This window comes from Squalius cephalus, assembly GCF_949319135.1.
Source record: "Squalius cephalus genome assembly, chromosome: 17".
Classification (NCBI taxonomy): domain Eukaryota; kingdom Metazoa; phylum Chordata; class Actinopteri; order Cypriniformes; family Leuciscidae; genus Squalius; species Squalius cephalus.
In genome coordinates this window covers 3,784,071-3,807,080 of record NC_137138.1, presented here as the reverse complement: position 1 = coordinate 3,807,080, position 23,010 = coordinate 3,784,071, and the positions used below count along the sequence as shown (strand labels likewise).

Below are 23,010 nucleotides of genomic sequence, written 5' to 3'. Positions count from 1 at the left end.
GACTATATGGGGATGATTAGGAGGCCATGATGGACAGGGGCCAAGGGGCAAATTTGGCCAGGATGCCGGGGTTACATCCCTACTCTTTTTCGAAGGACATCCTGGGATTTTTAATGACCACAGAGAGTCAGGACCTCGGTTCAACGTCTCATCCGAAGGACGGTGCTCTTTGACAGTATAGTGTCCCCATCACTACACTGGGGTGTTAGGACCCACACAGACCACAGGGTGAGCGCCCCCTGCTGGCATCACTAACACCTCTTCCAGCAGCAACCTGGTGTTTCTCAGGAGGTCTCCCATCCAGGTACTAACCAGGCTCAGCCCTGCTTAGCTTCAGTGGGCAACAGTCAGTCCAGTCATGTCAAGTCAAGTCATCCTCATTTATATAGCCCTTTTAACAATGTAGATTGTTTCAAAGCAGCTTTACAGAGATAAACGTATAATTTATGGTAACAGAGATTGTTTTGGCTTTATAGCGGTTCTTTAATAAAGTTATTTTCCAGCTAAAGTTAGTTTTGATTGATTTGCTTCTGTCACAACGATCATTTGTTATTAAATTAGGGGCCGCTAAGACGACACCATTCTCTCTACACAGACTTTAAACGCGAACCTGTGAGAAACGCTGATGGCGTTCACATGCGCATTAATAATTGGTTCTATAGTTATGTGCGTTTGAATATATGTGCGCAGGATTGTAATTCCCTACAAACCAAGCCTAAACAAAGTACTGGTGTTTCCTTATAATTTTGATACAGAATTTTATTTCATATTGTCATTTCGGGGTAGGTATGCGAAACGAATTTCCCGACAACGCTTTATCTGTAGAGTGGTAAAGGGATCCTCCATAGGGAGAGACTAGTTGGCACTTCAGCACTGCGTCATCATCCGGTCCAGGCGAAGGTCCTTCGTCAGATCTGGACACGGCCTGGATCCGGCAGGCTGCGGGAAAACCGGTGCTATGGCTGCTGGCCACTTCTTAACAACCGCTTTTTTTATAGACAAGTAAAAGCTTTAAAGGTGAACTAAGTAACTTTTTTACCTTAACCGAACAGCTTCGGAGTCATTGGAATAGCTATATGACTTTTTTCGGGTTGAATGGTGGTCGTCTCGCACCCCCCCCCCCCCCCCCCCCCAACAACTTTGGGCCCACGAGCAAAACCTGAGAAAACAGCGAAGAAATCGGCAAAGCTGCATAGTGCTGCTTTAATAAATTGGCAAGCAGGTATTATTGAAGTATTTTATAGCATAGAATAAAATGAGAAAATACTGTATCTTGAGCTTGTGTTCACTACAGACCTTATTTCTAAAAACCAATCGTATTTGGTATCCTCTTTACCTGCAGAACTCTGTTCTTATTCAAATGTAATTAAACAAATCCTCAGAAGCACAAAGTGAAGACAGACACAAACCATTAGGCGAAATGCACCTCACAGAGGTTTTTTATTTTATAAAAAATATAAAAAAAGTTATAATGTAAAGAACTTTCCCCAGAACCCCTAAAATGATGCAAAATGATGAGAACATGTTAAATAAGGTGCAATATGCTAGTGAAATGTTTTAATACTGAACTACACGTTCAGATCAACCAGCTGTAGATCCTCCATGACAGAAAAGCAAAAGGACAGAGATGTTGACAGATATGTCTGTCTAGATAAAATACCACATTTCAGTAAACTCACAACCTTCATACTGTACAGTGTTTTACATGGATTTGCTTTAAGATACGCTGCTGCCATTGGTTTACAGCAAGCACTCAAGGCTTTAGCGTCCTCTTGCACTACAGGACTCTGTCCAGCAGATGGAGACACACTGTGACGTCACGGACTGCAGAATGAGAGCTGAAGAACTCAAAACAAGCTGGATGGACAGTAGTGATCTAAAGGGAAAAAAGACAGCAATAAATATAACAATACACTATAACAAGATCAAAAAGTTTTTCAATACAAACTTTATGTTTGCTTGAGAAAGCCAGGCCAGTTTGAATTAGTTTTGAAAGCTTGAATTTTGAAGTTTTTAAGGCTAGGGTGTTGCTATGCAGTTGCTGGGGTGTTCAGGATGATTGCTAGGGTGTTGCTATGCAGTTGCTGGGGTGTTCAGGATGATTGCTAGGGTGTTGCTAACGGTTTCTGGGCCATTTCTATGGTGTTGCTTTATGAAGTTGCTAGTGTGTTCTAGCTGGTTGCTGTGGTGTTGTAGGTGGTGCTATGTAGTTGCTATGGTATTATAAGTGGTTGCTAGGGTGTTTATTTTAGCTTAATTTCGGTCACCGATGGAGTTTGGCTTCCTTGCCACTCTTGCTTGTGGCTTGCTTAGTTGGAGACACATAATGTTCAGCAATATTATTGATCTGACTGCATTAGAACTGAACTGAGCTTAACAATGACATCACTGTTTTCTACAAAGCTGCTTAATGGCTGAATGGAAGTTATTTCATAATTGATTAACTCAGGCAATGAACTGACCTTTCTTTTTAACACTGCTTTACAGCAGAATTGAATTCCGATTGCATCATTTAATCATTAATTTCCTGTTTATCCCGATCAAGCTGCTTTGAAACAATCTGTATTTTATAAAGCAATATAAAAATAAAGGTGACTTGACTTTTGCTGAGATATATTCTGGGTGGTTGCTAGGATGTTGCTATGCAGTTGCTAGGGTGTTTCTATGCGTTTTCTGGTGGCTATGGTGTTCTGGGTTGTTGCTAGGGTGTTGCTATGCGTTTGCTGGTGGCTATGGTGTTCTGGGTGGTTGCTAGGGTGTTGCTATGCGGTTGTTAGGTTATTCCTAATGGTTAAAAGCCAAAAACACATTTCGCTCAGATTTCAGTTCCACACATCAGTTGTCTCTCTTTCTCTGTAGATGATCTGTGAATCTCTCACCTCATCTGTGACTGTCTCTGATTCAGCAGAATGAAACTCTACAGGTCCGGCTGCATCCAGACACACTGGAATAATGATAATAAAAAGATTTATGTCTTTATAAACTCTATAAAGAAAAGAATGTGAAGTATAGGAAAAACTGGGGCTAGTTGTCACAAGGTATTTCAGTAACAAATGTCAGTAAATTCCAGTTTTGAATTAAAAGCCCAATGCCGAACATGCTTTCGCTGTAGTTTTATATTAAACTGTTTTAAATTAGGATAATTCTTGTGAATTTCAGTCCTCTAAACTAAAATGAACACAGCAAAATACACACATTTAGACAACAATTAATAAGGGTTGATTGTGTTCATCATTCAAATGCTGTCACATTTTAATTGGGGCAAGTTGTCACGCATTTGAAATGTTAGATCTGTATACTTTACAAAAAAAAAAAAAAAAAAAAACATCAATACAATGGTTTGCATTTTGTTTGTTACTTTGTGCTGTACAAATGTGTTTAATTTTAAGTAATCTTCAGGCTTTAAGATTTGTTTAAAAAATAAATCTCCTGGAGGAATACTCACTGAAATAAAAATGGTTACAACTTGCCCCATGCAGCCTTCCCCATCTGTAATAATAAGGCAAACGTTTTAAGAACAAAACACACTTGCAGATAAAATACTCACTGTTTGGTTTTTGCTGCATGCTGTCTCTGCGAATAAGCTTCAGTACGCTTTTCTCCCACGATTCATCGATTTTTGAGTCCTTCTTTCTGCTGTCCATCTCTCTCTCTTAAGACCTTTATCTCTTCTGCAGGGTCTGATCCTCCAGATGTGATCCGTCTCACACCACCTTCCCTCCACAGTGAGTCCAGCGCAATGATCGTCAGTGACTTTCACTTCAACCACAACATTTAAGTAATCTCATATTTTAAACTCAGCTTTACGAAATGCATAAAGAAGTGTTTCATTCACCTTCTGACGACTGTAAAAGTGAATCGATGAGGAGCAGAAATATCCACATTAGCTCTATGTGTGTGTGTGCGTGTGTGTGTGAGAGAGAGAGAGAGAATCCTGTAACTACACCTGATGAATGACGAGAACCGAACAAGAGCTCAGAGAAAACAGAACAAATTCATCAAGAGGGATAGTAAAACAAAAAAGCATAAGTGAACTCAGCGCTGCTCTTATAGGCTAATTGGCTCCGCCTATTGACGCAATCATTGAGGAAACATGGCTTGAGTAAATACTAAAGAATTCCTTGAACTTACAGTGGAAACAATCTATTTTTAGCTACAGCTTCTGTTCTGACATGATTGACTGCACTGATTGCCTAAAACCTCCTGCATGAAACACTTTTATTTTACAAATGTGAATAAGACACGACTTTAAATATCAATTCAACTGTATTAATATTACCATGACCTGCATAGGCAAAACAATATGCAAAATGATTAACATGAAATAAATTATAAACAACATACAATGAACAAACACTGTACTAAAATATTCAAAAGATGCATTTTTTCAGATTGATTAGACTTTGAATTACATAAATTAAAGATTGTTTTGTTCTGATTCTTTTTATTTTACTATCTTCAGTAAGTTGCATTTGATTATTTGCATTTAGCATTGTTTTTCTTCTGATGACACATTATGACACCCGTCGAGAGTCATTTGAACTTGAAATATGTGAAATATGTGAAATGTGAAATGGAATGCAAGATGATTGACAGATGATGATGCAAATGTGTAGATCGATCTTGTGATTCAGAGAAGGTGTAGTTCATGAAAACATCTGCACCATTCAAGATTAGATTAGATGTTATTGTGGAAACTGTCAAATGGCAGTGACAGAGTGCAAGTGATCAGCCTACACTACACCATTCTTCACATCTTATTCTTTATTTTATGACTATGATTATTATGACTATTTAGCTAATGTAGTGAGCAAAGCATGAAACACAATCACAGAAAAACTTTTCAATTCACTGTGGTGGTAAAAATATACTTATACTTTAAATAAGTCGCTTGGCTGTAATTTGAGCCTGATCAGGCCGAGGAAATTCACCTTTGTGCAGGTTAGTTGTTGTAAAACCAGAATCATCAACACTACATACTTCTTCATTGTGTGCACAAATAGTCAAGAGAGTGAGATGACAGGCAAGAGCTCAAGCATAAAGCAAAGGCCTGAAACTGTATAGCGTTACTTCATTCATTTCAGTTTTCATTTATTTTATTTTTTTCGCTGTAGTCAATAATTGAATCCCACAAAAATCATCTTTGATCATCATTACATTAACATTTTTCCTGTAAATATAAAATGTTTCATGCCTTAAAATATCTTGAATGTAACTCTACAACCTTGCCTCATTTAGTGCCTTATAACGTCATAATATTCACCGGCTATATTGCTAAATCTGATTTTTCATATCCACAAAAAAATATACTGGGATAACCTGGCAGCTCTCGAGACTCCCTATTGACAAACAAATATGCTAAGTATACTTGCAGCCAGACTAATTCAGTATACTTCAAGTGTGTTAATGATTAGTTAACTTGAAGTGTGCTATTTTGAAACAACTAATTTTGTTCTAAGTATATTTTAGTTGTAATTAAATTGTAGTAAAGCATAACTTTAAGTGTATTTAGTGTCCTAAATTGGAACAACTTCATGTATACTTAGTATACTTTAAGTGTATGCCTGTGTAGGGACTAATTACATGCTTGATTAGTGATATTAAAGTGTAATTTATTTGTGTTACAAGTACAGTACAAATTCATTATGGGTGTCTTTGAAACATACAAGCAATATACCATAAGTAAATGTATATATTTATTTTTGGCGTTTTGCCTTTTATTAGCATAGGACAGTAGCTAGACAGGAAGTGAGGTGGGAGAGACGAGATCGGGAAAAGTCCACGAGTCAAGACTCGAACTCGGGTCTCCCGAAGCACAGCGGCGCTACATGTCAGCGCCGACCATAAGTGTATACAATAAATTGCACACTTTGCACAAATGCACATTAATAAACAAATAACACTTAGCTATACTTTGTAGAAAATACTATTGTATATTATAATGTATAATGTAATGCATTGTTACAATGATCATTTTCAGCACACAGTATACCTAAAATATATTTTTAATAAAGTGAAAATAAATACACTTTTAAAAATAAACTGAATTTTCACTTCAAGTATATTTTTGTAACTAAGTAAAATTATTTTAAAGTGTGTTAAAAGTTGTATTGTGAAAATAGGTAAAAGCATGATGCTAATATCCTTTTAATTTATTTAACGATAGTGCAATCTTTGTTTGTATATTTGCAATGTATTATTGAAAAAGGCAATATATTTCAAATATAATAAAGTATTCTTTTTTTCTCTACGGCTCCCCTGCTAGTTCGCTGTTAATGATATGCTAAAGCCCGCCGTCATGTTGATCTGATTGGTTACAAGGTAGTTTGTGACGTTTTTGAGACTGTCTTTGGTTCACTGCAGTTTTAAGGAGAAAATACTCAGCAATGGTGTCGACTTGTGAATTTACACATGGTTTGTCTTAAAGCACATTAAAAACATATAAACAACATTAAAAGCTAGATTTCAACAGTAAAATTTTGTGTTTTTTGTTGTTGTTGTTTCTCTCCTGCAGAAGAAATGAATTACACCAGTTTCCAGGAGCCTCAGTGCAAAAAGAGTTCATCATTAATTTTATGTACTTATCTTCACTAATTTACTTATTTCATTACAATAACACTATAAATTGGGAATTGCTTTCACAGCTAGCCCTAAGCACATGTATTTATCAATGATTGCTTTATATTATAGGCTGTTCTACTACTGACAAGTGATGTTACGCAGACACGTCTGTTGGCTAAATTCAATATTTATTGAGCATTATATAAACATGGTCATTTAGACATTAAAGAATAAATTTGGGGCCGAGAACACAGACACAGTGTAATGTTGTAAATACACTTTGACACTTACATGACCTTCACAAAGTGTTCAACAGAATCCAAATTATAAAGACATTTAATCCCTGCTGATCAGGTGCTCACTCAGCTCAAATACAGAGATCATTGTGCACTAGAACAAGACTTGACACCGGTCATAGGAGGTTCTTAAGATAAAATTAACTTCTAAACGGAAGTAAAGTAATGACACGTTTAAGGAAAAATATTTTGCATCTCTAGACAGTTTGTGCAACATGAACTACCTGTTCAAATAGGAGGAAGATTTGATCTTCTTTATCACTGTCTGATCATTATGACTAAATATATAAGCCAGTGCACTACACAGTATTAAATCAAAATCAGTTTAAATATGTAGCCTATACACAGTACAGTTATAGCAATGCATGAACACTTAAAAACGGAGCATTTTCAGAGGAAAATATTAGTGTTTGTATTCCAGTCTCATTCTGATTCACCGACTGAAAGTAACGTGAAGAACATTCTGCCAGTTAGATGAGAAAACTGCCGCTTTCTGAAGAGAAAACACAGTGTTAGAAATCAAAACACATGCAGATTTATTTTTTGATTATGAGCTGTGAGTCTCTGACCTCATCCTTGGATTTCTCTTTTCTCCGCAGGTCCGTCTGGATCAAGAGAGACTGAAAGCAAACAAACACATGTTCAGGCTACGGTTTGAGAGAGTCACATGATCATATTCCACACTGAAATCATAATGAACGTCACGATGCAAGAGCAGTTGAACGATCTTAATATGACATTTCTTCATCTTTTATCGATCGGTGAAAACCTATTGAAAAATAACTTGATTTAATATGTGATATAATATTCTGATTTATCATTGCAGGATTTCACTTTTATTCAATTCCATGCATTTAATTGGACTAAAAACCCAAGTTAAGGGTCAACAGTCAACATTCACTTTATATATACATATCTGCACTCGCGCAAATGTACTATTATAGTAAACATGCACATCATATATAGGCATTATATGTACGGATATTTGTGTTAAAATCTGAAATTCCTCTCAAACTTTCTTACACTTTGGTCGATATAGGTCGAGACTGTTTTTCTGCTGCAGAATTAGGTGTTTTCTGAATCCACAGGCCTTTTCTTTTCTGTTCCTTGTTTTTTCCTTCTGCGCAGGTTTGTCTTCGTCTGTCATCTTTTCTTTTCCTTTAGCTGCGTTTCGTTCTCTTTCTGGAATTTCTTTTAGCTTTCTTGTCATATTACTGGTACAAAGTCTTATTCATCTTATTTTGGGGTATCAGAGAACATCTGCAAAACACACAAAATATATAACCGCATCAATATTGAAGAGAAATCATGCATTTCTGACTGGACAAACACTATATTACAGAGTAATCAGATATACAGTGCAGGCCAAAAGTTTGAGACCATATTGACAATCTGAGATAAATCTAGAAAATATTGTGGATTTTAAAATATTTAAACTTCTTCTCTATAGGGATAATTAATCATGTGTTCACAAATGAGTGATTATTGATTATGTTAACTCTTAAAAACAGTCGCATTTACTTGCTTCCAGTGAAAAAAGCACAATGATCTTTGAAACATTTTCAGATCAAAGTAAAAAAGCGACATACAAAGTAGTTTGTCTGCTTTCAACTCAAATTCTAGTTTGTAATTTAAAGAGTTGTTTTAAATCAGAGCTATGCATTATCTTTATCTGAACATGATGTAGAAATGCCTAAACAAACGAACGACAGCAGAAAACACTCACCTAGATCCAGATCTGGAAATAGATATTTCTATTTTTTCATTTAAATCCTTGGAGAAGACGGCTAAAACCTCAGACTATAATCACAGCCGAGAACAGCAGAATCCACCAGGAAATGACTGAGTAAATATTTCAAACAGCTTCTGTGACGCATGAAGCAAATGGAGAAAGTGCCTGAACTGGTTTAGCCTCTTTCTTTCTTTTAAAATCCATCTGGTCTTTGTTAATACTTTACAATGACTGATAATCCAGTTGATTACATCAGAGTTTGGCCACAGCAAGAAGGCATTTAATACCATGTATGACATCACCTAATGAGTCACTCATTTCTATTAGCAAATAAAAAACTATTTTCAAAGTATTTGCATTAAATTCATTGCATTACAGAGACATTTATTTTCCTACTGCGTGTGTAACCCGTCTCTACTGATTAATCCAGATCTGGTCTCTCAGAGCTGAATTCAATGTCAAGGTTTTTCTTTTCACGCTGATTCAGGATCAGATCTTTTGAGAGCTGAAATCCAACCACACAACAAAAATAGAAACATTTGCATAAAACAACCTTTACACATGCTGAAAATAACTCTTGTTATAAAATAATAATTTATTCATAATTTTTATATGCAATCCAATATGCAACAACTGAATTGTAATTGAAGTAGTGATTGAACAGATCAAGTAAACAATGAGTGAATTTGATATTTCTTCTTGTATTCTTTAACTCCAGGCATATCAATAATAGGGAAGCATCTAAACTTCAGGCTCAGGTCAGTTTAGTTCTGGCTCTCAACAGCTCTATAAGCTTGTTTTCAAATCATCAGCATCAAAAGCAACTGCATACTCTTTTGGTGGCTATTTTAAGTTTAAATGTATGCCTAAAAATTCTCTATTATGGTTAATTAACTGTGTAACCAATAAATGTTATTTCTAAAATAATATATATTATATCCCAAATCAAACAAATATTTTTTTATTAGTTTGTATTTATAATATCAACATATGTTGACAACAACATTAATCTATGAAGGTTATATAGTTTAATATGGTTTCCGCCAGTAGAGGCGCTCGAGCAACCGAAGCAATGACACACACCCGAGTCTAGGAGAAGAAGAGAAGTGAGCGAGGGAAGGGGACATAAACATGAGAAGTGGAACACAGCCGTTCATTCAGCTCTAAATCTGGTGTTTTCAGACTGTGAGTACATTCATTTTATCATTTATTAGGAGAAATCTAAAGCCAAGCGACTAAACTAGTCAGTTCATTTAGTGAATCACTCGGAAATTAATCGAAATGAACCGACTGATGTTGTTAATTAAGCTCGTGAAACGTGAATTGTTACTGACTGTTTTTTTTCACATTACAATTTTGTTTTATTTTATGTAATGAACAAATAAAAGATGTTAAACAGAGTTTTTAATGCATGTAAATTATATCTAATGTAAGAGCAACATGAAAATCAGCTAGAGGATTTGAATTGTTTCTTAACAGTTGTTTGAGCAAAACACTTAAAGCTGTATAATTGAGAGTGATTGTAAGTGTGATGATCATCTGCTAAATTAGCAACAACGACCACAATTCACTCCTTCAGTCAGTGAAGCTCCCACAGCCGTTCATGAGAGTTTAAATGCTGGGGAATATTCTCATCTTCCCACAGGAGGAGAAGAAGCAAGTAGGAGGAATTACTCCAGGAGAAACTACGGACATACTATTGTAAAGATGGAGTTCGAGGAAGAACCCTGCAGAATAAAAGATGAAGATACAGAGGAACAAATAGGTTGGTGTTTTCCTTCATTCTCTTTAATCACTGATGAGGAACATTTAGACGAGAACTGACATTTGACATTACATATAAAATTAGATACTAGTAGACTCAGTAGTAAACTTTTCCCTTCATTCTCTTAAAGTGGCCCTATTATGCTAAAGGTTCCTAATTTGTTTTGGAATTTCTTACAACAGCATCAAACATTAAAAAAGTTTGCATGCATCAAAGGTTAAAAAAAAAAAGTTTAATTTTCTGATAATATACATTGCACATCACCACATTTTTCAATGATTCTCAAAAGACTTGTCCGTTGATTGATTCAGTCTTTCTAAATCCCTACTTTCCTCAAGCTACTCCGCTCTGATTGGTCAGATGGCCCAGTCTGTGCATTTTTGGGTGGAGTTTCCTTTTAAAGAGCAAGATGTGATGCAGAAATATATTACTGACAGAATACAAGAACTGTTTTGCTGTGTGTGCTGAGTTAATGATGAGTGACAGAATTTTTATGTACATGAATGTTATAACTGAAGCTGAAACCTGTGCCTGATGCAAAAAAACGAACATCATAGGTTCTCACCCGTTTGAGCTTCTGTTGAATTTATTAATGTGCATAATATCCCCTAAATAATACTTAAGTATTTTACAATCCTGCCGTGGAGTCAAACTATGGTTCAAGGCTGCGATTACTTAATCATGAAAAGTGCATATTACAGTTTTATTTATATTTTCCCTTTGCATTAAAGGTACTTATGACATGCTTTTGTAGCGTTGAGCATTGTAGCCAATCACAGACATGTCTGTTGAACGCATCGGCCAATCAGAGGCGTTTAAATGAGTTGCTGTGCTGAAGATGTGTTCTACACTTTCGCAAACCTGTCATTATTATTGGCAATAAACTTAAGATGCAAATAAGAGATTCACTGCAATATATTTGATATTCCTGATGCTGCTCTGATGAAGCATCAAGAATGCTGCTTTGTTGTTAGGATGACTAAAAATACAGCGGTCTTGCTCATCAATGTCAAAATGATTAAAGAAGTGAACAAATGCCTGATAAAATGTAAGTAGATAAACATTTAATATTTGACTGTTTTACAATAGAAATGTTCAACTACCGACTCCATTCCTAGAGCTTCCGAACAAATGTTTTTTTTGGGGTGCGGACTCATGGGGCAGTGAACCCGAGGTCAGTTCTAGAGTTCCTCCTGTCCATTTTTAGAAAAACATTGGGTCCATCGGAGAGGTCCAATGGAATTCTTAGGCGCGCCGAATAAACACCACAGACACAGTGTCTGAGTAAAACTATATGCAAAATAAGATGCACCGGTGTTTTGACAAATGAGATGTTTATTCTATGTATCATCTTTTTACTACTTTAATTCATTTAACTTGAATTCATTTTATAACTCTATCATTTCTCTTTCAATTCCTTTTTATTAACTGTTTTAATTACCCTTGCCTTTATTTTGTGTTTATTTTCTATGCTAAGAACTTTGAATTGCCATAGTATGATTATTTTAATTCCTTTCTATGTAAAGCACTTTGAATAACCGTTTTAATTTTCCTTGCTTTTATTTTGGGATTATTTTTATTCCATCATCATCATCATCTTCCGCTTATCCGGGGCCGGGTCGCGGGGGCAGCAGTCTAAGCAGAGATGCCCAGACTTCCCTCTCCCCAGACACTTCCTCCAGCTCTTCCGGGGGGACACTCAGGCCAGCCGGAAGCCATAATCCCTCCAGCATGTTCTAGGTCTTCCCTGGGGTCTCCTCCCAGTGGTACATGCCTGGGACACCTTCCCAGGAAGACGTCCAGGAGGCATCCGGAACAGATGCTCGAGCCACCTCAGCTGGCCCCTCTCGATGTGAAGGAGCAGCGGCTCCTCCTGAGTGACCGAGCTCCTCACCCTATCTCTAAGGGAGCGGCCAACCACCGTGCGGAGAAAGCTCATTTCAGCCACCTGTATCCAGGATCTTGTCCTTTCGGTCATGACCCACAGCTCATGACCATAGGTGAGAGTAGGAACGTAGATTGACCAGTAAATCGAGAGCTTCGCCTTGCAGCTCAGCTCTTTCTTCACCACGACAGACCGGTACATCGACCGCATTACTGCAGAAGCTGCACCGATCTGTCTGTCAATCTCCCTGTCCATCCTTCCCTATACGTTCCATCCTTCCCTATACCCCCAGATACTTGAACTCCTCCACTTGAGGCAGGAACTCTCCACCAACCTGAAGTGGGCAAGCCACCCTTTTCCGACTGAGGACCATGGCCTCGGATTTGGAGGTGCTGATTCTCATCCCCGCCGCTTCACACTCGGCTGCAAACCATCCCAGTGCATGCTGAAGGTCCTGGTATGATGGGGCCAGCACGACAACATTATCCGCAAAAAGCAGAGGCAAAATCGTGTAGTCCCCAAACCTGACACCCTCCAGCCCCTGGCTGCGTCTAGAAATTCTGTCCATAAAAGTTTTGAACAGAACCGGTGACAAAGGGCAGCCCAGCCGGAATCCAACATGCACCGGGAACAAGTCTGACTTACTGCCAGCAATGCGAACCAAGCTCCTGCTCCGGTCGTACAGGGACCGGACACCCCTTAGCAAAGGGCCCCTGACCCCATACTCCCAGAGCAACCTCCATGGGATGCCGCAAGGGACACAGTCGAATGCCTTCTCCAAATCCTCAAAGCACATGTGGATTGGTTGGGCAAACTCCCATGAATCCTCCAGCACCCTGGAGAGGGTATAGAGCTGGTCCAGTGTTCCACGACCGGGACGAAAACCGCACTGTTCCTCCTGAATCCGAGGTTCTACTATCGGCCGTATTCTCCTCTCCAGTACCCTGGCATAGACTTTCCCAGGGATGGCTGAGAAGTGTGATTTCCCCCTATAGTTGGAACACACCCTCCGGTCCCACCTCTTAAAAAAAGGGACCACCACCCCGGTCTGCCAACCCAAAGGTACTGTCCGCCACGCAATGTTGCAGAGGCGTGTCAGCCAAGAAAGCCCAACAACATCCAGAGACTTGAGGTACTCAGGGCGGATCTCATCCACCCCCGGTGCCTTGCCACCGAGGAGCTTCTTGACTACCTCGGTGACTTCAGCCCAGGTGATGGACGAGGTCACCTCCTAGCCCTCAGCCTCTGCTTCCTCAATGGAAGACGTGTCGGTGGAACTGAGGAGATCCTTGTAGAATTCCTTCCACTGTCTGACGACATCCCTAGTTGAGGTCAACATCTGCCCACCTCCACTGTAAACCGTGTTGGTAGGGCACTGCTTCCCCCTCCTGAGGTGCCGGATGGTTTGCCAGATGGCCAACCATGGCCTCACCGAACTCCTCCCAAGCCCGATTTTTTTTGCCTCCACAACCACCCAGGCCACAGTCCGCTTGGCCTGCCGGTACCCGTCTGCTGCCTCAGGAGTCCCACAAGCCAGCCAGGCCCGATAGGACTCCTTCAGCTTGACAGCATCCCTTACTTCCGGTGTGCACCACCGGGTTCGGCCTCAACAGGCACCAGAGACCTTACGGCCACAGCTCCGACAAAGGAGGTGGAGAAAATGGTCCACTTGGACTCAATATCTCCAGACTCCCTCGGGATCCGGTCGAATCTCCGCCGGAGGTGAAAGTTGGAGATATCTCTGACAGGGGACTCGGCCAAATTTTCCCAACAGACCCTCACAGTAGGTTTGGGTCTTCTGAGTCTGTCCAGCTTCCTCCCCAGCCATCAGATCCAACTCACCACCAGGTGGTGATCAGTTGACAGCTCTGTCCCTCTCTTCACCCGAGTGTCCAAGACATATGTTCTGAGGTCGGATGAAACGACCACAAAGTCGATCATCGATCTCCGGCCTAGGGTGTCTTGGTGCCACGTGCACTGATGGACACCCTTATGCTTGAACATGGTGTTTGTTATTGACAAGCTGTAACTAGCACAGAAGTCCAGTAACAGAACACTGCTTGGGTTCAGATCCGGGGGGCCGTTCCTCCCAATCACGCTCCTCCAGGTGTCACTGTCACTTCCCACGCGTTTTCCAGCACCCCTCCCAGAGCCTCCAAGAGGGCCAGGTACTCAGCACTGCCATTCGGCCCGTAGGCGCACACGACAGTGAGAGACCTATCCCCGACCCGAAGGTGCAGGTAAGCGACCTTCTCGTTCACCAGGGTGAACTCCAACACATGGCGGCTGAGCTGGGGGGGCTATAAGCAAACCCACACCAGCCCGTCGCCTCTCACCATGGGGAACTCCAGAGTGGTAAAGAGTCCATCCTCTCTCAAGGAGTGTGGTTCCAGAGCCCAAGCCGTGCGTGGAGGTGATCCCGACCATCTCTAGTCGATACCTCTCAACCTCACGCACAAGCTCAGGCTCCTTCCTCTGCCAGCGAGGTGATGTTCCACGTCACTAGAGCTAGTTTCTGCGTCCAGGGATCAGGTTGTCGAGGCCTTCGACTGCCGCCCGATCCCCTCACGGTCCCTCCTGCCGGTAGTGAGCCCACGGTAGCTTGTCCCACCAGGCACTCGCCACCAGGTGCTCGGCCACCAGGCCCGGCCACCAGGCACTTGCATACGAGCCCCGACCTCGGGCCTGGCTCCAGGGTGAGGCCCCGGCTGCGCCATGCCAGGCGACATCATGGTCCTCGTTTTTAATTTTCTCATGAAGGGTTTTATTAACCGCTCTTAGTCTGACCCATCACCTAGGACCTGTTTGCCTTGGGAGACCCTACCAGGGGCATATAGCCCCGGACAACTTAGCTCCTAGGATCATTCGGGTACTCAAACCCCTCCACCACGGTAAGGTGGCAGTTCAAGGAGGGGTATTTTTTTCCTTTTTATGTAAAGCACTTTGAATTGCCATAGTGTATGAAATGTGCTATATAAATAAACTTGCCTTGCCTTGGGGGCTGGGCGACATCCAACGCGTTTGCAAGGTTTTACAATCTCCGTGTAGAGCCAGTGTCCTCCCGTGTACTCGTTACCAGTAGCCAGTCATGAGGAGGGCCCGCTCGGTGTCTCGCTTGCAGCACCATTCCCCTCCTACGGACCGGATATGTGTGCGTATCCTGCTCCCCACGTTAGTTCCTCAACTGGCGAGCCCTGGATGATGCTCCTCCAGCACCCTCGGCAGGTGGCCTACGTGAGGCGCTGGAAGAGGTAGCAATGATGGCGCTTTCGTAGGGATCCCAGTTCGTCAGTTCAGTTTTGAAGTAACTGACTGATAGGGAACGTCTAGGTTACTTATGTAGCCCTCGTTCCCTAAAGGAGGGAACGGAAACGTTGCGTCCCGTCACCACAATTGCTGTACCACCGCTAAACGACCAGGACACTTCGTCTTGGCTCCTCAGCGCAAAACTTAAAGTGCAATCGCACACTGCTTATATACCCGCTTCGCAGGGCGGGACATGTGAATCAAAACTCACACACCAATGTGCATTGGCTCATTTAGTTTACACTCGAAGGTGATTGGGCTCTCAAGTGAATCCCAATTCGTCAGTTCACCTTCAGGGAACAGGGGGTTACATAAGTAACCTAGACATTATCTCTTACTGATCATATTTCATACCTGTTGAGTTTCCTTTTCTTTAATTTGACTGATAAAAAGGATTGCTTGGTTGAGCTGGTGCTCTTATTCCAGTCTTAGTTGAAAATAGTTGAATGAATGAATGGGCGGTACGTGCTATTGATCTATTGAGACCAGTTTCATTTTAATTGGCAAATTTATTTAAAATTTATTTAAAATTTATTAGCATTTTTAGAAATTTCATTATAACTTTTGACCAAAAGGTGGCGCTGTCTCAATCTTTTGAGTACCTTCAGGGCATGGTGCTGATGGTACATACTGAGTTTTGTAATGTTACATCAATGCATTTGTTAAGTATAGCATTTTATATCACAATACTGTATTGAAGTCAATGGCAATTTCATGTTTTGTTCTATTATAGCGCCAACAAGAGGCACAATCCCACCTTTTTTTATGTGTCCTCATAGTGAGCCCACACATATGTCAAATTTGGTGAAAATATCTCATTTCATTTTGGAGTTATATACATTTATGTATGAACACATAACAAATTACCCACACCTGACTTTGTTTGCATTTTCTTGCCACTTGCTATTAATATTTGGATATTTGGGCATTAGCATTAAACCAACGACATATGTTTTCAAACTTCCTACGGTGGTTTTGTCTCGATCAGTCTAATGGTTTCGAAGATATTGGCAAAAGTTTAAGTGCTAAATCACAACACTACACAAACCGTAAGGCAAACCCTTGCATGTTTGGTATTGTTGAACTCTGCAATGATTCAGGGACCTAAGGAGATAACTCCTGTGAAAATAAGTTAACCACACCCAGAGTTATAAGCATTTGAAAAAATGTATATTACCACTAGGTGACGCTGGTTCGAAAATTCTCAGGCTCCTTCAGGGCATCGTACTGATGACCCATACCGAGTTTCATAACGATACGTTCATGCGTTCATAAAATACAGCATTTTGGTACAAAATTCAAAATGACCAACGCCTAAAATAGTCGATATGGAAAAATTGGATATCAGTCGACTTGGCATGACTCCGTGAATTTGGTTGACTGATTTTTGGACAAACCGTTCAGAAGTTATAAGCAGAAATAGTCTTTTTTTTGTGTCTCCCGACCATTAGGTGGCGCTCCAAATTTGCTATGGTGACTGTTCAGACTATCCTCTATCAGTGTGCAAAATTTCATAACTTTCTCGCAAGTGGTTCTATGGGCTGCCATAGACTTCCATACGGAAGAAGAATAAGAACGCCAACAACTTCAAGAGGTGCCTACGCACTTTCAGTGCTTGGCCCCTAATTACATCAAAAAAAGTAATTTATACATTTTGTAAAATTTATCCAGGGGGGCTTCTTATCCCAGTAGGGGCCAAATTACTCTTTTAATATTTTACATTTTCTGCTATAACACCTAAATGAGTAAATGTTTCTATTTATTTTGTATAATAACACATTAGCTGATGCATCATCATCCTGCACATGCTAAACTTAAACTTAATCTAAATACAGTGGGGAGAACAAGTGTTTGATACACTGCCGATTTTGCAGGTTTTCCCACTTACAAAGCATGTAGAAATCTGTACTCTTCAACTGTGAGTGACGGAATCTAAAACAAAAATCCAGAAATGTATGATTTTTAAGTAATTAATTTACATTTTATTGCATGACATAAGTATTTGATACATCAGAAAAGCAGAACTTAATATTTGGTACAGAAATCTTTGTTTGCAATTACAGAGATCATACGTTTCCTGTAGTTCTTGACCAGGTTTGCACACACTGCAGCAGGGATTTTGGCCCACCCCTCCATACAGACCTTCTCCAGATCCTTCAGGTTTCGGGGCGGTCGCTGGGCAATACGGACTTTCAGCTCCCTCCAAAGATATTTTATTGGGTTCAGGTCTGGAGACTGGCTAGGCCACTCCAGGACCTTGAGATGCTTCTTACGTAGCCACTCCTTAGTTGCCCTGGCTGTGTGTTTCGGATCGTTGTCATGCTGGAAGACCGAGCCACAACCCATCTTCAATGCTCTTACTGAGGGAAGGAAGTTGTTGACCAAGATCTCGCGATACATGGCCCCATCCATCCTCTCCTCAATACGGTGCAGTCGTCCTGTCCTGTGGAAACATGAATGATGTTTCCACCTCCATGCTTCAAGGTTGGGATGATGTTCTTGTTGTACTCATCCTTCTTCTTCCTCCAAACACGGCAAGTGGAGTTTAGACCAAAAAGCTCTATTTTTGTCTCATCAGACCACATGACCTTCTCCCATTCTTCCTCTGGCGAACTTCAGACGGGCCTGGACATGAGCTGGCTTGAGCAGGGGGACCTTGCGTGCGCTGCAGGATTTTAATCCATGACGGCGTAGTGTGTTACTAATGGTTTTCTTTGAGACTGTGGTCCCAGCTCTATTCAGGTCATTGACCAGGTCCTGCCGTGTAGTTCTGGGCTGATCCCTCACCTTCCTCATGATCATTGATGCCCCACAAAGTGAGATCTTGCATAGTGCCCCAGACCGAGGGAGATTGACCGTCATCTTGAACTTCTATTTTCTAATAATTGCGCCAACAGTTATTGCCTTCTAGCCAAGCTGCTTGCCTATTGTCCTGTAGCCCATCCAGCCTTGTGCAGGTCTACAATTTTATCCGTGATGTCCTTACACAGCTCTCTGGTCTTGGCCATTGTGGAGAGGTTGGAGTCTGTTTGATTGAGTGTGTAGACAGGTGTCTTTTATACAGGTAACAAGTTCAAACAGGTGCAGTTAATACAGGTAATGAGTGGGGAACAGGAGGGCTTCTTAAAGAAAAACTAGCAGGTCTGTGAGAGCCGAAATTCTTACTGGTTGGTAGGTGATCAAATTCTTATGTCATGCAATAAAATACAAATTAATTATTTAAAAATCATACAATGTGATTTTCTGGATTTTTTCTGAAAAAGTACAGACCTCTACATGCTTTGTAAGTAGGAAAACCTGCAAAATCAGCAGTGTGTATCAAATACTTGTTCTCCCCACTGTATGTTACAAATGAAATATGTCTAAAACAGAAATATGTTTAAAAACTATTAGAGTAAAACATTTGCACCTGGATAATATTATATTATTAATAATAATATATTTCCATCTTCCCACAGGAGAAGAAACAAGCAGGAAGAATTACTCCAGGAGAAACTATAGACATACTATTGTAAAGATGGAGATTAAGGAAGAACCCTGCAGAATAAAAGTTGAAGATACAGAGGAACAAACAGGTTGATGTTTTCCTTCATTCTCTTTAATATAATATTTGAAGTCTATGTTTTCATGTTTTATTAATTTTATTAATATATTATATACAGTGAGGAAAATAAGTATTTGAACACCCTGCTATTTTGCACGTTCTCCCACTTAGAAATCATGGAGGGGTCTGAAATTGTTATCGTAGGTGCATGTCCACTGTGAGAGACATAATCTAAAAAAAAAAATCCAGAAATCACAATGTATGATTTTTTAACTATTTATTTGTATGATACAGCTGCAAATAAGTATTTGAATACCTGAGAAAATCAATGTTAATATTTGGTACAGTAGCCTTTGTTTGCAATTACAGAGGTCAAACGTTTCCTGTAGTTTTTCACCAGGTTTGCACACACTGCAGGAGGGATTTTGGCCCACTCCTCCACACAGATCTTCTCTAGATCAGTCAGGTTTCTGGGCTGACGCTGAGAAACATGGAGTTTGAGATCCCTCCAAAGATTCTCTATTGGGTTTAGGTCTGGAGACTGGCTAGGCCACGCCAGAACCTTGATATGCTTCTTACAGAGCCACTCCTTGGTTATCCTGGCTGTGTGCTTCGGGTCATTGTCATGTTGGAAGACCCAGCCTCGACCCATCTTCAATGCTCTAACTAAGGGAAGGAGGTTGTTCCCCAAAATCTCGCAATACATGGCCCCGGTCATCCTCTCCTTAATACAGTGCAGTTGCCCTGTCCCATGTGCAGAAAACCACCCCCAAAGCATGATGCTACCACCCCCATGCTTCACAGTAGGGATGGTACTCATCATTCTTCTTCCTCCAAACACGTTTAGTGGAATTATGACCAAAATGTTCTATTTTGGTCTCATCTGACCACATGACTTTCTCCCATGACTCTGGATCATCCAAATGGTCATTGGCAAACTTAAGACGGGCCTTGACATGTGCTGGTTTAAAGGAGCATTTCACCTGTGGGAACATTGATCTTTATTGAAAGTGGGTCATATATGTAGTCGAAATGTATTAATTTTCGAATTTGTTGCCTTTTTGACCGAGTTATGACAGAAAGTAACTTTAGGGCGCATTTGTATGGAAAACCACAACTCCCACAATGCAACACATTTGCACAGCTCCACAAGCCACTCCCATTAATCCAGAACACCGCCTATGAGAAATCCGCCTATCAGAGAAAGCACTAGGCTAGCTACCGCTTGAGTTTGAAATTCATTTCAAATAAAAAAAATGTGTTGTTTGGCGAACTCATTATTGAATTATTCCTTGTTACTATTTATTTTGAAATGGTGAACTATTGCATGGTACCGGGATGTTCAGTCCCCCGACCCGCACCCGAAATAAAATCAGGTTAGCCAATCACATTAGACACAATTACAAAAATGTTTATTGCCAGGTCATGAAGAAGTTATTACACGACAATTAACACAAGGACAACTTCAGCCGAAGCTGTCAAAAGACAAGTACATGAAGAACATGGCAAACGTTACCACAAAACTGAGTTGCCTTATAACATTTTACCAATCGAACAGACGCGGCTACAACACTATATCTGCCACGCAATTTCTTCTAGCCTACATCTGACAATTTTGGGTTCAAACACGCCCTGCACACCACACATACTTAACAGTGTTAACTGCTTCGTTTGTTACCACAGTTATCTGCGTGCTTCTTCAGCGATGAAGTTCCACATTTGCAGCTAACCAACATGAAAATGCATGCAGCAAAGCCTTTCACAATATTTTCTTCAGATAACTCCAAATTTCTCCCACACACTGGACTTGATTTTTGATGACGTATTGTCGACAACTTTACAATCTCCACTAGCTATTCTTTTCTTCAACTCCTCAGCATCCATCTCGACGACTGCAAGCAGATCGCGCGCGCGCGGTTATGAGGAATTTTTAAAAGTGAAAGTAGCCTAGGTAACTTTATAGATCCTGGAAGGGTGTGGCGCATCGACACAAATAAACTGATGTGGATTTTAAATTATTTTATCAACTTAAAATACAGGCATATATTTGTAGATGTGTTCCTAAAATTATGCACATATTTTTACGTCTGCATGTGATTGTTTTAAACCTGTTTTAAACCAGTGTTTAGACCCGTGTTTCTCCCGTGTCCGACCCGACCCGCACCCGTATCCGACACAGTTGGATATTTTTCACCTGTTTGAGCAAAATTTGCGGATCACCCGTCCCATGCAGGACTCTAAGCCCAGGCTCCTCGGTCGCGACAGGCAGGTCTACTGCCTTGGCTGCAGCCGCCGCCTCCTGTTCCTCCATCAGCCTCAGCTGCTCTTCACTATATTGCGGCTCGTACAGATAGCCACGAACATCTGTTTCGAGCAACAGACTTTCAAAATCCTCTTCTTCCATATCATGTGTAGTTCCTTCAGCCATTCTCGTAAATTCCCATCTGACTCCATAAGCGTTTGTAAGTTTAATCCCACCGACTGATCTATAATAGGCCTGTAGGGTGAGTGGGTCCCACCCCCTGGAATAATGAGGAGCTAGTGTTTGTAGTCTCATACACTATTCAATGAAATGTGACTTCCTGCTTATAATGACGCAAAATGACGATTTTTACGTCATTATAAGCAGGAAGTGAAACACTTTAATTCTTATTTATCCCATCTCAGGGAAAAATAAAGGAAAAATCCACGACCATTATAATATATGACTGGTTTTCTAACAATACAAAGCTTAATGCAAATGGGTAGGGGTGTCAAAATTGATCGTTTCTACGATGCATCGCGATGCAGACGAGGACGATTCGGTATCGGTTCAGTAATAGACCATAACCGATTATTATGTAGCCTACTGACGCTTTTCTGACGTCATTTGTCGCAGTAGCAATGGCAGAGGGAGGTAAGACGTGAGTGCGAGTAATAAAAAATGCTCCAACTACTTTTAAAGCCTACATCTGGGCACATTTCGGCTTTTATGAACAACCTGGTAAGCACGACCTGCAGAAGACACGTGCTGTGTGCGCTCATGTCACGCACACATAGAATATGCAGGAGGTAATACCACTAACTTGATAAACCACGTTAGCCGTTTTCACCCCGAGCTGTTAACGCCTGGCAGAGTCTGACTGCTTTAGAGTAAGCGGATGAGCTCCACGTCTCCCGAATCCGTAGCCAAAAATAAATCATCCACCCTGACCCGCCCAATAACTTTATCTGATTTAAGTATCCGCACCCGATGGTCAAATTACACTTATTCTGTGTTATGCGTATAAATGGATGATCGTCGCCTTCAACAGCGGATTCGGCGACGGTTGATGCGCGCATCTTTAATGGTGACATAATACACTGATTAATGAGCGCTGCTTTTAAATGAACATTTCTTTAAATCAAAATTTATTTGACAGATTTTCCTTTTCTTAATGGCATAAACAAGCTTTACTCCCTTGAAACTTAAACTGGAATGTCACTGTTTGAACAGTCGAGCACACACACGCGCGCACACATTACTTTTGAAGAAAAATTTAAAATTGAGGATGCGGTGCATCGCGATGCATTGTGATATCGAATTGAACTGAATCGATGACATGATAATCGTAATCGAACCGAACCGTGAGACCAGTGTCGGTTCACACCCCTACAAATGGGTGAAGTGTCCCTTTAAGCAGGGGAACATTCCGTGCCATGCATGATTTCAAACCATGACGTCTTAGTGTATTACCAACAGTAACCTTGGAAACGATGGTCCCAGCTCTTTTCAGGTCATTGACCAGCTCCTCCCGTGTAGTTCTGGGCTGATTTCTCACCTTTCTTAGGATCATTGAGAACCCACGAGGTGAGATCTTGCATGGAGCCCCAGTCCGAGGGAGATTGACAGTCATGTTTAGCTTCTTCCATTTTCTAATGATTGATCCAACAGTGGACCTT

The 23,010-nt window shown here is 40.7% G+C and overlaps 1 protein-coding gene and 1 long non-coding RNA gene across 8 annotated transcripts in view; one reads left to right on the top strand and one right to left on the bottom strand.

The window, feature by feature from the left end:
- Positions 1 to 23,010, top strand: part of LOC307144897 (uncharacterized protein) — a 47,726-nt gene that overhangs the window by 7,252 nt on the left and 17,464 nt on the right. For 2 of the 7 annotated variants that reach the window (XM_079847606.1, XM_079847604.1), the window contains exons 1-3: positions 9,682 to 9,774; positions 10,235 to 10,354; positions 19,004 to 19,120. In XM_079847606.1, the coding sequence (XP_079703732.1) occupies positions 10,297 to 10,354; positions 19,004 to 19,120 (175 nt within the window). In that variant the 5' untranslated portion in view covers positions 9,682 to 9,774; positions 10,235 to 10,296. Of the gene's footprint in view, positions 1 to 9,681; positions 9,775 to 10,234; positions 10,355 to 11,985; positions 12,355 to 16,996; positions 17,186 to 19,003; positions 19,121 to 23,010 lie in introns of those variants that run through there. The other 5 variants (XM_079847608.1, XM_079847607.1, XM_079847603.1 and 2 more) reach the window with 5 other exon arrangements.
- LOC307145158 lies at positions 6,735 to 9,074 on the bottom strand. The gene is made up of 4 exons (XR_013818913.1): positions 8,584 to 9,074; positions 7,881 to 8,117; positions 7,427 to 7,477; positions 6,735 to 7,350 (listed from the first exon to the last, which is right to left on the bottom strand). It is a non-coding gene; the product is annotated as an uncharacterized lncRNA (long non-coding RNA).